Genomic DNA, 17,446 nt, shown 5'->3' with positions numbered 1-17,446 from the left:
CACACAATGAGACATCACCTCATATATGCTACACTGGCTATTATCAAAAAGACAAAAAATGAGTGTTGGAGAGGATGTGAGGAAAAAGAAATCTTTGTGCACTGTTGGCGGAAGTATAAATTGGTGTAGCTATTATGAAAAACAGTATGGAGGTTCCTCAGAAAGTTAAAAATAGAACTGCTGTATGATCCAGCAATTTCATTTCTGGATATTTATCCAAAGAAAACAAAAAAAACACTAACTTAAAAAGACATATGCAACCCCATGTTCATTGCAGCATTATTTACAATAGCCAAGATATGGAAGCAACCCAATGTCCATTGGGGGATGAATGGATAAAGAAAATGTGGTATATACAATCATCCTTTGGTATCCATGGGAGATTGGCTCCAGGACCCCTGCAGATACCAAAATCCAAGCATCCTCAAATTCCTTATATAAATGGAAGTGGTATTTGCATATAACCTATGCACAGCCTTCCATATATTTTAAATATTCTCTAGATTACTTGTAATACCTAATACAAGTAAATGCTATGTAAATAGTTGCCAGTGTGCAGCAACTTCAAGTTGTGCCTTTTGGAACTTTCTGAAAAATTTTTTCCCCAATATTTTCCATCCACAGTTGATTGAATCCTTGGATGTGGAACCTAGAGATATAGAGATACAGAATAAAATCTTGCCACTTGCAACAACATGGATTGACCTTGAAGGCATTATGCAAAGTGAAATAAGTCAGACAGGGAAAGACAAATTTCATATGATTTCATTTATATATGAAATCTAAAACAAAAGACAAAAACATAAAAGAAAAATAACAAGAAAAAAAAGGCTTATAGATTACAAAGAATAGATTGGTTGTTGCCAGAAGTGGGGGTTGGGTGGGGGGTGAAATGAGTGAAGAGAGTCAACAGGTACAAACTTACAGTTATAAAGTAAATAAGTCACGGGGATGTAAGATACTATATGGGGACTACAGGTTAATAATACTGTGTTGCATATCTGAATGTTGCAAAAAGAGTAAATCTTAGAAATTCTCATCACAAGAAAATATTTGTAACTATGTGTGGTGATGGATGTTAACTAGATTTATTGTGGTGATCTTTTGCAATATATAAAATTTTGAATTATGTTGCACCTGAAACTAATATAATTTTGTGTGTCAATTATACCTCAATAAAAAGTACAGAATTTACATTATTTAAATTAATTTTGAGTTTTTCGTGGGCTTTATTGAACAAAATATTTCCTCATTGTTTTAGTTTTAGAAAAATATACTGCCATAGTTATTCAAGTCATATATCTATATATGTATGTGAGCACGTGCGCGTGCACACACACACACACACACACACACACACACATTTACTCAAAATAATACATACACCAGATATGTAGATAGGTAGGTAGGTAGATAGATAAACAGATAATTTCAAAATTTTGTTACAAAAATGTTCCCCTGAGTTATTTTTTACAGATTTATAAATGTAGTCTGTAGGTTGCAATTTTCTTTTCCAACAGAATAAGAGGTTAGCTGGTATGGATTGCCTCTGGTGTCTCCTTATTTAGAGAGTAAAACAAATTAGAATGCTAAAAACAAATCTATTCAAATGTTTAACATAATTTACCGGATGTTAAGAATATTTATAAAAATATATTTGGGCCGTTCCTTTAAAATCTAGCCAGCATCTCACCATTTCTCACAATTTTCATTGCTATAAAGATCAGGGACCATATCTCCATCATTGGTTTCCTGGATTATTTCTATAGTCTCTTAACTGGTCTATTTCTGTCCTTACTCCCTAGTCATTATTCGCCTCAGAAAAGTCAGCGTATCCTGGCTTTACCAAGGGTAATGGTAATTTAGATAGAAATTTGCCACGGTCTTCTCGTATCACGATTTAATTCAAGTCCTTTGCCTGGTCTGCAAGGATCTCCATGATGGGACATTCGTCGGCATATTTGACCTCATCTCCAGCTATGGGCCCCTCCATTCACTGTACTCAGCGCCACTGGCCTCCTTGCCCCATACACTCCCATTTCAGGGATTTTGCAATTGCTGCTCAGTCTTTCTGGAGCACACATCACTCAGATACCATATGGCTCATCTTTTGCTTCCTTCAGGTCTCTGCTGAAATTTCATCCTAACAGAGAAGTCTTTTCTGACTACCTCACTGTAGGATAGCCACTACCCTCTAAATTGCTTATTTTTACCCTGATTTGTGTTTTGCAAACTTAAATTTAACACTGACAGTGCTTTTAAATTTACTTATTGTCTAACTTCCCTGGTTGAACAGTAGCTGCTTGAGCAGAGTGAATGTGTCTGTTTCCTTCACTGCCCCCCAGAGTCCAGAATGGGTTAGGATTTAGTGGTTGTTGCATCAATGTTCGGTGAATGAATTTTAGTTATGGACCCTGAGCTTTATTTAGATAACAAATTTTATGCCAGCAAAATGGGCAATGGTTATTAATCCACTGCAGGAGGAAAAATATATGTATTTATAAACATACATATATATATATTTACTTCAAGATATACTTTCCAGACTATTTTATACATTATATGTAAATCCATTTTAATAAAGGTATGCTATAATTTCACAAATATCACTTTTAATCTACTTAAAAACTAGAAAATAAAAAATAAACAAAATGAATACAAAATAAATAACACTCTTTCACTCTTTATGACATCTTCATACACTAAAAAGGCAGAAGATATATTCTTCTTGCTTTAGTGATTATGCATAATAAGTATTTACAAAAAGTTGATTTATATAACTACGTCATTACTTTCAATGAGTAATCCACTTTGACATGGTAATATAAAGTTCTATAGCTAGCACACTACTCCCTTTTCAATTGTGTTAAAAAGTAAAAAAGAATGTCATACATTTTCCCAGATTGACACTAAGACATTGATTATTTATTGGCATAGATGGTAAATAAGTATAAATCAATACAAAATATAAAATCCTATGTGTAAATATAAAATGCATTCATTGTATCTCTGTAAATATAAATTAATATAAATATATATATTATACACAATGTAACTCTTTTGTACCTCAATTTTACTTTGTAAATATATTTAATTTCAAACTTAAGTTTTATGAATCATTGATATGAAATATTTTCTATTATTTCTCATATTACTAAGAGAATTTATATCTGTTTAATATGAATTAATATCTCTACACCTTTTAAGCATTGTTATATATTGAGATCATTTAAAAATAATTGTGACAAGATTTTAAGGGATTTGTTACTGAATAGAAAAAAGAAAAACAAGCAAAACCACAACAAAATAATAATGGAATAAACATTTGACACAATTTTTTTTTCTAGGTATACTCTGAAAATTTAGCATAAATGAAAAATTTTGCTGAATGGGACCATGTGATTAAATTAATTTCTAGACAAAGCACAATTTTCTTGCAATAGTAGGAATTAAAAGTTGATAAATCATCTACATGAAAACTGTTTCTTTTCAGGATTATTTTTATTACCACATATGTTGTTTCTTTGATAAAATTCAGAGTTCCTGAACAAATATGGAAACAGCAGCATGATTAATGGGACTGAATGTAAAAATACTTTTTGCAGGTTAAAATAATCACAAGTATCAAAATTAAATGTGTATGGTATACCACCTTTTGGGATAAATAGAGTGCACTTTGCTATAATAGGGAGAGGGAAAAACTGTACTAAATTAAATGAAGTTCATTTTTTTGCCTGTGCAGTATTATTGGAAATTCCTATAATTTACCTCATTGTTATAGAAATAATATACACACACCAAATACAGTCATGATTTTTCTCTTTCTCACATTTACATTCTTCTTCTTCATGACCCTACCTGACAAAAAACAAACTACATACACTGAGATAAGGATTCATTTCCAATATTTTGAATTTTGCTCTCCATCCTCTTTTATATAAAACAATTTAACATTACTTGAGGGCTTCCCACCGCATTCCACCTTTTTGTCCTCTCCCTCCTTCTTGATAATTTTTCTCTTCACTTCCCTTGTCATAGCCCCTCAAACCCAGAGCTACCCATTCTCATTTTGTCCACTTGCCAGTAGCAGCGCTCGCCCATACCAGAATTCTTCCAGTCTGAGGTCCAGGCTCACTAACAATGTGTGAATTAGATATTTATATTCTCAGAAAAGTAATAAAAGGGGCAAGACCAAGCCTGGTGTGCATAGAGTTTACTTCTAGATCTTATTTTTAAATTAACCTTTTCGTCTGAGTTGATAACATTAAAAAATTAAATTAAAATTAGACTCTGGTAAGAATTTTTTAAGGATTTAAGCAAATTAATAGGCCTAATTTTTTCAACACAAAATATATACCTGGTGAATCACAGAATAAAAGTGTCTCTGGGAGTGAATACTTCATAGTCACCTGGTCTTTTTTTTAATTTAAAATATTGCTCATTGAAGGAAAATTAAAATTTCTGTCATTTTCAAGTTTTAGTCTTTCTGTTCATTAATTTTTATTGGGTAATCTACTTTGAAAAACATGTCTATGTACCTTTTTCAATTTGAGGACTCCTTCTTGTGTATTCTCATCTGTGACGATGTCAAACAAATTTCCCCCATCTCCTGGAACAATACTGTATTCAATTTCTGCATTTTGTCCAAAATCAGGGTCCACAGCTCTTATTCTTCCAATAGCTGAGCCAATAGGGGAAGACTCAGGAACTTTCAGATGGAAAATGCCTGATAAGATATATATAATTTTTGTATACAGTGGAGTTAGTAAAGTACATAATAAGATTACCAGCCTTGAAAATATAGTCTACAGAAAATAAATCAACTCTAAAACATAATAGTGCAAAATTGAAAGGCAATTTGCTATCCAGTTAAAGATTATAATTAGGAGTAATAATTTTACTTTTCACTTCAATAGATTCTGTTGTAGAATTTCAATTGGTCATTATAAATAGTAGGAAGTGTTAAATTAAAATTACTGTGAAGAAATATTTTACATACTAGCACCATCTAAGTGTAACCAGTATCAAATGTGAAGGTGGGAATACTCATGAAATAAACTGATACTAATGCAAAAGAATCCAGGATACAAGACATAGATTAAAAAGATACATAGATAGATGATAGATAGATACATAGATAGAAGACAGATATTTAGATATTTATAGAAAAATAAGGCTATGTGTCCTAACATACAAAAATATAAAACATATATGTAAATGAATATAATAATAGATGAACTATTTCCTCAATAAGTATAAATCATTAAACTAAAAATTACTTGTAAAATGATAAGTGTATATATATATATTTATATCTATGTATTAAATACATGTACATATATTTAATCTACAATGGATTTAAGTATAGTATACTACAGACTAATATTCAACTTATACTTAGTAAATTTTTAGTAGATTCCCTTCCAGGTACTTTTACACACTTTTAAAGTCAGGATATAAAGTTCTATCTCCCAATTTTTTAACGCTAAGGAAAAGAGAAAAGTAAAATGCTTATTGTGTACCACCAGGCGGAGCACCGACATTACTATAAATTTGATACTGAGTCAGAAAAAACCTATAAAAATCTCTATCTATATAAAATATAATAGAATCAAGAAAAATTATGGTATCTCACAAAAATGAAAATATATACATTGTTTAAAAGAGTTTACAAAATTTTGTAAGGTATAACGTGAAGAAAAAAATATGGGCTATTTTACTGATATCTCACCAATATAAATATTAATAGGTTAAACAGCAGTCTGTTTAAATCAAAAAAATGGAAAGAAAGAAAATAGGAGGAAATGCAAACGCTAAAGCACTAAACACAAATATATAAAGTTTAAATTAATATTGACACCAGTTTAAGCTTCTGTTAGTAGATTTTGGATTCTACTTTCCCATGAGTAAAGCAACCAGGGTAATTAATTTGATTTGAAATTCTAGTTACATTTATAGCAATTAAATTCGGAAGGTTTTAATATGTTTTTTGGATGCTGAAGTTAATTCAACAAGCTACATTACAGTATTACAATTGTTTCCTTTGAGATATGAGAAAAAATAATCATCCACATTTTATGGAGATTCTGCCAAATTGTCAATTCTTTATTCCCATTTATTTTTAGAGGTCTATTGTTGTTTCACAACCGGTTACAAAATTTTCCAATTTCATTAGTCCAGGAAGCACTTAAATCTTGCCATCTTCCTTTCTACCCGCTGCCCCCAAAAAGGATATCTACCTTTTGCTCCTATAATGTTAAAATCAGCCTTATTTATAACCATCCAATGGACATTACCTCAACGGGACATATAACATATTTAGTCTCAAGAGAGCTAAGTATTTACCTAAAATTGTTTGTTTCCATGTAATAGACAGAAAGTACATTTTACAGTGGTATAAAATACTTGCTTAATTAGTTAACTTAATAGTTAATTAACAGTATAACTGCCTTCAAACAAGATATGAGAAATCTCTCTAAAAGAGAAAATGTAAATGTTAAATAAATAAATAGATACCAAATAAAAATACTTCAAGTGGCAACAATGGAGTGTTATGTAGACATTATAAAATAATTTTGGTTGAAGAATTCATATTTATCTATCAAACTAGCAACTTTTCGTAGCCTATAATTATGCTTCATTAGGCTTTATTCCCTAAACACTTAACAGAGTGGCTATCCTATAGAGCTGTCCAATGTTTGTGAACTCAAAGCAGGGTTTGAATTTGAGAAAACACGAGCAAAGAAAAAGAATAAAATTATGGGTTACATTGTATACCCATTGCCTCCAAAAAGGGTAAAGACAGATATCCAAGGGGAATTTGTCTGAGTTCAAATAGCCATGATTAGTAAGCAAGACATAATGTGGCTTTTGCAACCTAGTTTCTATAAAGCATGTGTTTCACAATAGCCATATTAAACCCTAATCCTACTGAAGCACTCCTGAGATATTAGCAAACAGAAGGATGCCTGAATTCCTGTTTAATGTGGCAAGAAAGCATGTGACACAGTTATATAAACTTGTACTAAATTTCTCAGTGACAAATTCCAAAGAAAGAGGACAAGGCATAGAACATGTGAAGTATTTTTTATTTCCTTTTTTCTTCCTTTCTTAGCACCTATGATTTACCAGAAACGTGTCTACAACCTTTGTGTCTCATTGTGTGATTGTGATATTGAAATGAAGAAACACCAAAAGCCCTGAATCTATAGTGTGATCTGTCATGGTCTAATCTAACAGTACATCAGTAAGTGTTAGGAAAGTTCTTGAATTTTTCCAAATAGAGCAGTGGAGGTCTATGTTGGAAAATAAATGCTCCTCTAACAGGATATTTAGTTAGGAAACATGACTAAAAATTTCTGAAGACATAGCTGGCAGAGATTTGAGAGAGATAGGGAGCTGTCAAGTGTAGTGGATTTCAAGTTAAAAACATGGCCAGGGCTTCCCTAGTGGCGCAGTGGTTGAGAGTACGCCTGCCGATGCAGGGGACACGGGTTCGTGCCCCGGTCCAGGAAGATCCCGCATGCCGCGCAGCGGCTGGGCCCGTGAGCCATGGCCGCTGGGCCTGCGCGTCCGGAGCCTGTGCTCCGCAACGGGAGAGGCCACAACAGTGAGAGGCCCATGTACCGCAGAAAAAAACAAAAACAAAAACAAAAAAACATGGCCAAGCAGTGCATGATGGTGATGGTGTTGCATCACCGGGGAAAAGGGAGGGTTGAATGGAATCTTTAGGAAAATATGGGCATCTAACGTAAAAGCTTGGAAAAGTTCTGCTTACTTTATCCAAGCTATTCGGGGGGAGCAACTTTAGGTTACGTGTTAGGTTTATGAGTTCGCTTTTCATTTGAACATTTAAAAGTAAAAATAATAGAATCAAAAAGTCAAGGGAAATAATCTAGTCTGGTGTTATCACTTAGGCTTATGGTTAGTGAAGGTGAAGAGTTCAGCCAGAATTGAGACCTTTCAATGTCAGAAAAAAATTTAAACTCTGAGAGGCTAGCTAAAGGACATCAGATAATACAGACTATAGATGAAAGACTATATGCCTTTTCAAGACTATAGGCTGAGATATGACTCTTATGTTTTATAAAAGAACATTTTATGAGGCTAATAACAATAAATGTGAAGACAGCCATACTTTGCAATCCTCTGTCAATATAAGTTAAATAGCAGTTTTAGAAAAAGTTGTCAGCATGTAGTTTGCCTGCAAAATTCATAATTATTTAACAGCCCTGGAAAACTTGTCATTAAATTGAAATATTAGTCTTGTCCTAAAAAGATGGACTTAATAGCATTCAACTAACATGCCCTACTAAAATTAAGATATAATAGAAGTAAAACAGTGTTTTCCACTTACATCTGTTTTCTACATTGAGGTTTTAGTGTACATAAAACAAACACATAGAGAGCACTGAATTTTCTGTTCTTTGCATAACAGATATACATTGTAGTAAGGTGGAAGATGCATTCATTAAGACAAGCATTTCTCAGTAGAACATTGTAGTTGGCAATAAAGTCTACAGAACATGGAACAAGTCAGAGAAACTATGCATTAGTCTTGTCAGATTGTTTAGGTTCTGTCATTTTATTTCCAATGACTTGACATTTTATCATTTCTAGAAACTCAACAGCAATAAAGCTAGGGTCATTAAGATTAATTCAAAACTGAAGTAAATCTTCACCTGTGCCAAAGTTGGATCGCTTATGATGTATGCGTAATTACCATGCGTAATTACCATGTAATTACACTGCCATCATTTTCTGGACATCCTACTTTTGACACATATGAAACATCTTAATGGCACTACCTCTACAACACACATTAAGATAGAAGACAGGTGACAAGAAATTATTCACAGAGTCAATAAGAATATATACTTACATAGTTATCAAATATGCATGCTAGGCTGAACAAAAATAACCATGTTCCCATAGAAAGGGAGAAAACTGCATGTAGTGAACTAAGGTAGAATTATAGTGATCAAATTCTCTAGCTTCTTACAGGTAATGTGCCCTGTTAATTCCAAAGGTAAAAGTATTTGTTACTTAATTATAGGCTAAGTAGGCATCCTCTAAGTAACTAATGCTACTCAAAAAATTATACTTTATTAGAACTTGCACTGCGTGTGTGTGTGTGTGCATGTGTGCACATTCATTAATACCTAAGGACAAAGGATATATATTTCCCTTCCTTTTTCTTTGAGAAAATTTCCAAGTATTGATGAAAACACCAAAAATATATATTTACTTAACAAAATACAAATTAATATGTTACAGTTTAATCAGAAATAAAGATTATAGGACCTGAATAAATACATTAAATGAATGAATGAATTATACAGTACTGTGACAACGTTCAGCCATAAGAATAGAAAATAAAAAGAAGATGGAATAATCCATTACAACTTCTCTTTTGAAATACATTTTATTTTATGCTTATAGTAATAACTAATCTAAAGTTACTGAAAAACAATACATAAGAAGTCAATGTTCAGCTGCACATAAAACGTATCTATATGTAACAAATAACTAAGTTGGAGGTAATTAGGCCTAAGTAGAAATTATTTCAAATTGATAAGAATGTTAAACATTTTTAAGAACTTGAAAGCATATACTTGAGACCACTTAAGGAGGTGATTACCTGAAATATTACATTTACATTTCAACTTTAGAAAATAGAGAGGAGAATCAAGATGGCAGAGTAGAAAGGACTTAAACTCATCTCATCATTTGGGCACACCAAAATTACAACTACTTACAGAGCAACTAACTATGAGAACAACCTAAAGTCTTACAGAAAAGATTTTCTGAAACTAAAGATATAAAGAAGGGACCACAACAAGATGGGTAGAAGGGGAGGAGATGGATTATACTCAAGACGCACACCCCCAGGATGATAACTGGCAAACAGGAGGGAAGTTACAACCACAGAGTTTGAAAATGGAAACACAGCATTCCAAAACCTATGTGAAACAGCAGAAGCAGTTCTAAGTGGGAAGATTATAATGATATAGGCCTACCTCAGAAAACAAGAAAAATCTCAAATAACCAATCTAACTTTACACCTAAAGGAATGAGAAAAAGAAGAATAAGCAAAACTTAAAGTTACTAGAAGGAAGAAAATAGCACAGAGCCAAGAAGAAATAAAGGAAATAGAGGCTATATATATATATATATATATATATATATATATAAAAGATCAATGAAACTAAGATTTAGTTCTTTGAAAAGATAAATAAAATTTATAAACCTCTAGCCAGATACATCAAGAAGAGAAGAAATTAAAATGAATAAAAACAAAAATGAAATGGGAGAAGTTACAACTGACACCACAGAAATACAAAGGATCATAAGAGATTATGACAAAAAATTATATGCCAAAAAATTGGACAACCTAGAAGAAATGAATACATTCCAAGAAGTACTGCATTCTTCCAAGACTGAATCAGAAAAAAATAGAAAATCTGAACAGACCAATTACTAGTAATGAAGTTTAATCTGTAATCAAAAAACTCCCAATAAACAAAAGTCCAGGACCAGACAGCTTCACAAGTGGATTTTAACAAACATTTAAAGAAAAGTTAATACCTATTTGTCTCAAACTATTCCAAAAATTTGAAGAGGAAGGGACTCTTCCAAACTCATTCTGTGAGGTCAGCATCAATTTACAGGACTATATCCCTGATTAATATAGATGAAAAAGTCCTCAACAAAACATTGGCACGCCAAATTAAACAATACATTAAAAGGTTCATACAACATGACCAAGTGGAATTTATACCAGGAATGCAAGTATGGTTCTAAATCCACAAATCAATCAATGTGATGCATTACATTATCATAGGATAAAAATCATATGATCATCTCAATACATACAGAAAAACTTTTGACAAAATTCAACATTCATTTATGATAAAAACTATTAACAAAGTGGGTATAAAGGAAGCATATCTCAACATAACAAAAACTATATATGACAAACCCACAGCCAACATCATAGTCAATGGTAAAAAGGTGAAAGCATTTCCTCTAAAATCAGATACAAGACAAGGATGCCTACTCTCACCACTTTTATTCAACATAGTATTGGAAGTCCTAGCCACAGCAATCTGACAAGAAAAATAAGTAAAAGAAAATAAGTAAAAGCACCAAATTAGAAAGGAAGACATAAAACTGTTATTCTTTTCAGATGACGTATCTTATACATAGAAAATCCTGAAGACTCCACCAAAAAAAAAAAAAGAAAACTATTAGAACTAATAGATTAATTCAGTAAAGATGTAGGATCCCAAATTAATTTACAGAAATTTGTTGCATTTCTACACACTAATAATAACTGTTGGAAGAAAAATTAAGAAAACAATTCTCTGTACAATTTGATGAAAAAGAATAAAATATCTGGAAATAAGTATAACCAAGGAGGTGAAAACCTGTACTCTGAAAACTAAAAGACATTGATAAAAGAAATTGAAAACTTACAAACAAATGGAAAGATATACCATGTTCATGGATTAGAAGAATTAATATTGTTAAATATTCTACCCAAGGCAATCTACAGATTTAATGTAAACTTATTAAAATACAAATACCATTTTTCACAGAACTGGAACAAATAATCCTAAAATTTGTATGGATCCACAAAAGACCACTAATAGCAAAAGAAATCTTGAGAAAGAAGAACAAAGCTGGAAGTATCATGCTCATGGATTTCAAACTTTACTACAAAGCTACAGTAATGAAAACAGTATGGTACTGTTAGGTCAATGGTACTGTTAGATCAGTAGATCAATGGAACAGAATAGAGACCCCCCAGAAATAAACCCATGCACTTATGGTAAATTAATCTACAACAAAGGAGGCAAGAATATTCAGTGGGGGAAAGATCACCTCTTCAATAAATGGTGCTGGGAAAACCAGACAGGTACATGAAAAATAATGAAACTGAACCACTTTTTCACATGATATACAAAAATAGACTCAAAATGGATTAAAGACTTAAATTTAAGACCTGAAACCACAAAATTACTTGAGGAAAACATAGGTGGTGTGTTCTTTAAAATCTATCTTAGCAATATTTCTTTGGATATGTCTCCTCCAGCAAGGGAAACAAAACCAAAAATAAGCAGATGAGACTATTAAAAAACTAAAAAAACACACTTCTGAATTGAAGATATTTCCAAATGATATATCCAGTAAAGGGTTAATACCCAAAATACTTGAAGAACTCATAAACTCAAAAAAAAAAAAAAATTGAATAATAGGCATAGGACCTGAAAAGACATTTTTCTGAAGAAGTACAGATGACCAACAGGCACATGAAAAGATGCTCAACAACACTAATCATTAGGGAAGTAAATATCAAAATCATGAGATATTGTCCCACACCTGTCTGAATAGTTATCATCAAAAAGCCAAAAAATAAGTGTTGATGATCCAGCAATTTCAATTCTGGATATATACCCAAAGAAAACAAAAACACTAATTCAAAAAGGTATATGCACCCATATGTTAATTGCAACATTAGTTACAATAGCCAAGAAATTAAAGCAACCTAAATGAACATGAAGAGATGAATGGGTAAAGAAGATGTGGTACATATATACAATGGAATATCACTCAGCCATAAAAAGAATGAAATCCTACCATTTGCTACAACATGGATGGATCTAGAGGATATTATACTAAGTAAAATTAGCCAGACAGAAAAAGACAAATATCATATGATCTCACTTATATTTGGTATTTAAAAAACAAAATAGAAAACAAAACAAAGCAAAAACAGACTCATAGATACAGAGAAAAAACAATGGGTGGTTTCCAGAGGGGAAGAAGGGGATGGGGATGGGCAAAATAGGTGAAGGGAATTCAGATGTGTATACTTCCAGTTATAAAATAAATAATCACAGTGTCATATTGTACAGAGTAGGGAATATCATCACTGGTACTGTCATGGCTTTGTATGAGGATAGATGGTCAATAGATTTACTGTAGTGATCTTTTAGTGATGAATTTAAATGTCAAATCACTACGCTCTAGACCTGAAACTAACATAATATTGTATGTCAAATATATGTCAGTTTATAAAAGTGAACTATTTTTTGATACACGCTACAAAATGGATTAACCTTTAAAGATACTGTGCTAAGTTAAACAAGCTAGTTATAAAAGATTACATATTGTATTACTCCATTTTATGGAGTGTACAGATAAGCAAATCTACAGAGACAGAAAGTAGATAAAATTATGCACGGGAGTGGAGGATGCAATTGAGAGCAACTGGGGAATAACTGCTCATGGGTATGTGGTTTCTTTTTGGAATGATAAAAATATTCTAGAATTAGTAGAGATGGTTGCACAACTTTTTGTGTATAGTAAAAAGCACCGAATTGAACACTTTTAAAAAACAAAATAAAAACTTCATAAATGAAAACAAATAAATAAATAAAATTTAGAAAATAAATGCATATTACTATAAAACTGTTGATTCAGTGATTGAAGTCAGACATTAAATTGTTCAAATAGTGATCTTGTGTATATGTATGTGTGTGTGTGATTTACCGTCCAATTACAGAGAAGTAAAATGTTGCTTTATAAATATTTTAGTGTTTTAATTACTTAAGCAAGTATAATAGCACACAAAATGATCTTGCCTTATCTATGGAAAATAAAAAGGTAATAAAAGCAAAAACCATATCTCATATGACCATGTCTCATATTTCATAGAAAAAAATAATATCATAGAGGGGGTATCTCAGCCTCCTGAACTTTTAGACTATCCCACATCATGTTACCATTAGTCTAAAAAAGTACAACATGCAAGATGTAGTAAAAACCTTATTTTTCCTTTGTCTCTCACTGTTCCTTTAGACTTTCTTCATTGCCAGTATGCTTTGCCTTCTCTGTTCATTTTCAAATAGTAGTCTTATGTTGACTTTAATTACCAAAATCTAGATCTGGAAATCAGAAATTTCCAGTATATCATATTAATTAGTGATTTGATCCATGTGCAAAATTAAGACTTCTCCTGTCTGCCAGTCCACCCCCAAGCCAAACTGGGCCAGTGCAGATGGGGCTTCAGTTTGGAAATGGATGGCTTGACAGGCTTTGCCTTGTCTCGTCATTCACTTGCCAGTATTGAAAATTCCAACCAAACCAATTCCAAATGAACTATGAAACAAAAACCCATTTATGTTACTTAATGATTGTCAGAATAAAAAGTGTTCCTGATTCTCAAAAATATGTATTTTTAATATATGTGATTTATATAACCACTACTTCCATTACATAGTAAACATGATGTAGATCTTGGCAAGAGTGCACAACGTTTCAAGTGCATCAATAACCTTCCGTTGTGCATTCGTTTTATGGAGTACATTTAATATTCCCTTAAAACCTCCATTAATCATGTAAACCTTTCTTTTGTCCTTGTCTATGTAATTTCTGACCCACCTAACAAAACATAGTAGATGGATAATTCTCATTGATATTGCCCAATAATTTCACAAAAATTGGTCACACCTGAGGTTTTATTATAAATTATAAATATATTCAACATCTTACAAACTAGGCCCGAAAAATGTTTGAAATTCAAATTCACCTGGGAATACTTATTTAACCAAGAGTTTGATTTTTCACAGATTTTTTTGAAACATTGTGAGACTAGTCTAGAAAATAAACTTAACCAAAATTAATTTTTTCAATAGCACCAAATTCATTGATCTACAAATTTTATTTCTAAATATTCATCATGTGTTAATGCATTAATGTATGTATACAATGGTTTAAATTTTCTTTAATTGACTGTATTTTATAATTGAATGCTACATATCTCTTCCCTATCTTGTTGCTTATGCCTAAAATGTTTCATTTTCCCATTGCTCCTAATCCCCCTTTACATAAATTCTATTCTTCATTCTTTCAATGACAACTTCAAGTCATTTTTTGATGAAATTTTTTCTTGTTTTTGCACTTCCATTTTTTCACGATTCTTTAAATAATACATTATGTTTTTTCAGTGGTCTAAAATATTTTGGTACACATTTGCTGTTCCACTGGCTAACTCTTCTTAGAGGTTTCAGAAATCAATATTGATATTAATTCCTTCTACATCCTCTCAGATCTGCTCTGTAATGATTTGGTACCCATCTTACACATTTGTATATCATCGTGTGCATAAGTCTATCATTCATTTTACTTCAAATAGTATAATTCTCCATTATACACAGAGTTGCTTGAGGGAAGAGATTAATTTTTTATGCCTTTATACATACAAAAAAATGATATAGCCATTTTTGCATTTACTTTTCTATAAAACTAGCAATCCATGAAACATTATTTGTTAAAGGATATAATTTATTGTGTCCAATATTTGTTAATAAAGTAGATATCTTATGTGCAAAATATTTTGTTTCCATGGTTTTAGTATTATTTATATCATGTTTAACTTTCATAAATACTGTATAAGTCCAATTTCTTTGCCTATATAAATGCTAAGACCAATAATAAGGCAAATATGAAATAGATTTAAACCATGTGACATAAATGAGAATTTAGGATACCTTCACAACTGTGGTTAAAAATATACACCATTGTCAGAAATATATGTATTAAAGGTTTGAGGTGGTGATTTTTAAGCTTCTCTTTATACCTTTGTTCATTCCGCCTCCTGGATTTTCTTACACTCAAAATTAAAGAATTAGGCCCTCTTTAATCTGATTAATTTCATGCATGCCTCAAGTTTCCTTTGTCACTTCTATCATTAAATGTCTCTCGGAAATGTTTTTTGACTCTGACTTCTCTTTGAGGTTCCCTATATTTTCAGCCATCATTTGCTCATTTCCACTCAAATTTCAGCATATCAGAAGAAAAAACGTCTCTTACTTAAATAATTTCTTCACATGCTCTTTATCTTATTTATCTCTGAATCCAATAGATCACAAAGTCCTTTCCATTCTGCTGCTGTGTATTTCTCAATTCTGGCTCTTTGTTTATTCCAAACAACTGCCCTGGGTTTGTGCCACATCTCTCTACTTCAGTGTTTACCAACTTAACAAAGTTAGTTTTTAAACATATTGATTTATGATATTGCCTCTCTACTCAAAAGCACACACATACATACATAAATACATGTGTATAATTCAGGAGTGCGGCACTCTTAACCAACCTTCTCTCTTTCAGTCTGTTAAATTCTTACTATATATTTCTTCTTAAATGCTATATCCTTCATATTTCCTAATAATCCCAGCTAGATCTAATAACTGTATCCTATTTATGCCAATAATTATTCTGATCATATTCCTATTATGGAATTTTACTGTGGTTGTAATATATTTATACATATAGATATTTGTCTTATAGAGTGCACTGTTGACTGAGAAAAGTGAAGATAGTATTATTCAATTCATTCAGTTCTCTTAAGAATCAAGAACAAGTATGAATAAATACATATATATGATTGTATAAAAGTGGCAGGAATTTTTTTAACATCTTTATTGGAGTATAATTGCTTTACAATGGTGTGTTAGTTTCTGCTTTATAAAAAAGTGAATCAGTTATACATATACATATATCCCCATATCTCTTCCATCTTGCATCTCCCTCCCTACCACCCTCCCTATCCCACCCCTCTAGGTAGTCAAAAACCACTGAGCTGATCTCCCTGTGCTATGCGGCTGCTTCCCACTAGCTATCTATTTTACGTTTGGTAGAGTATATATGTCCATGCCACTCTCTCACTTTAACCCATCTTACCCTTCCCCCTCACCATGTCCTCAAGTCCATTCTCTAGTAGGTCTGTGTCTTTATTCCCGTCTTGCCCCTAGGTTCTTCACGACCTTTTTTTCTTCTTAGATTCCATATATATGTGTTAGCCTACAGTATTTGTTTTTATCTTCCTGACTTACTTCACTCTGTATGACAGTCTCTAGATCCATCTACCTCACTACAAATAACTCAATTTCGTTTCTTTTTATGGCTGAGTAATATCCCATTGTATATATGTGCCACATCTTCTGTATCCATTCATTTGTTGATGGACACTTAGGTTGCTTCCATGTCTTGGCTATTGTAAATAGAGCTGCAATGAACATTATGGTATATGCCTCTTTTTGAATTATGGTTTTCTAAGGGTATATGCCCAGGAGTGGGATTGCTGGGTCGTATGGTAGTTCTATTTTTAGTTTTTTAAGGAACCTCCATACTGTTCATAGTGGCTGTATCAATTTACATTCCCACCAACAGTGCAAGAGGGTTCCCTTTTCTCCATACCCTCTCCAGCATTTATTGTTTGTGTATATATATATATATATATATATATATATATATATATTTTTTTTTTTTTTTTTTTTTTTTTTGCGGTACGCGGGCCGCTCACTGTTGTGGCCTCTCCCGTTGCAGAGCACAGGCTCTGGACGTGCAGGCTCAGTGGCCATGGCTCACAGGCCCAGCC

At 32.2% G+C, this 17,446-nt stretch overlaps 1 protein-coding gene across 1 annotated transcript in view; it reads right to left on the bottom strand.

Moving 5' to 3' along the window:
* The window catches only part of CDH12 (cadherin 12), a 977,416-nt gene that overhangs the window by 55,439 nt on the left and 904,531 nt on the right, over window positions 1-17,446 (bottom strand). The window contains exon 8 of the mRNA XM_033440164.2: window positions 4,539-4,726. Coding sequence (XP_033296055.1) covers window positions 4,539-4,726 — 188 coding nt within the window. The remainder of the gene's footprint in view (window positions 1-4,538; window positions 4,727-17,446) is intronic.

Source organism: Orcinus orca, chromosome 3, assembly GCF_937001465.1.
Source record: "Orcinus orca chromosome 3, mOrcOrc1.1, whole genome shotgun sequence".
In the NCBI taxonomy this organism is placed as follows: Eukaryota; Metazoa; Chordata; class Mammalia; order Artiodactyla; family Delphinidae; genus Orcinus; species Orcinus orca.
The sequence above is the reverse complement of the archived record's forward strand: the minus strand, read 5'-3'. Positions and strand labels throughout refer to the sequence as shown.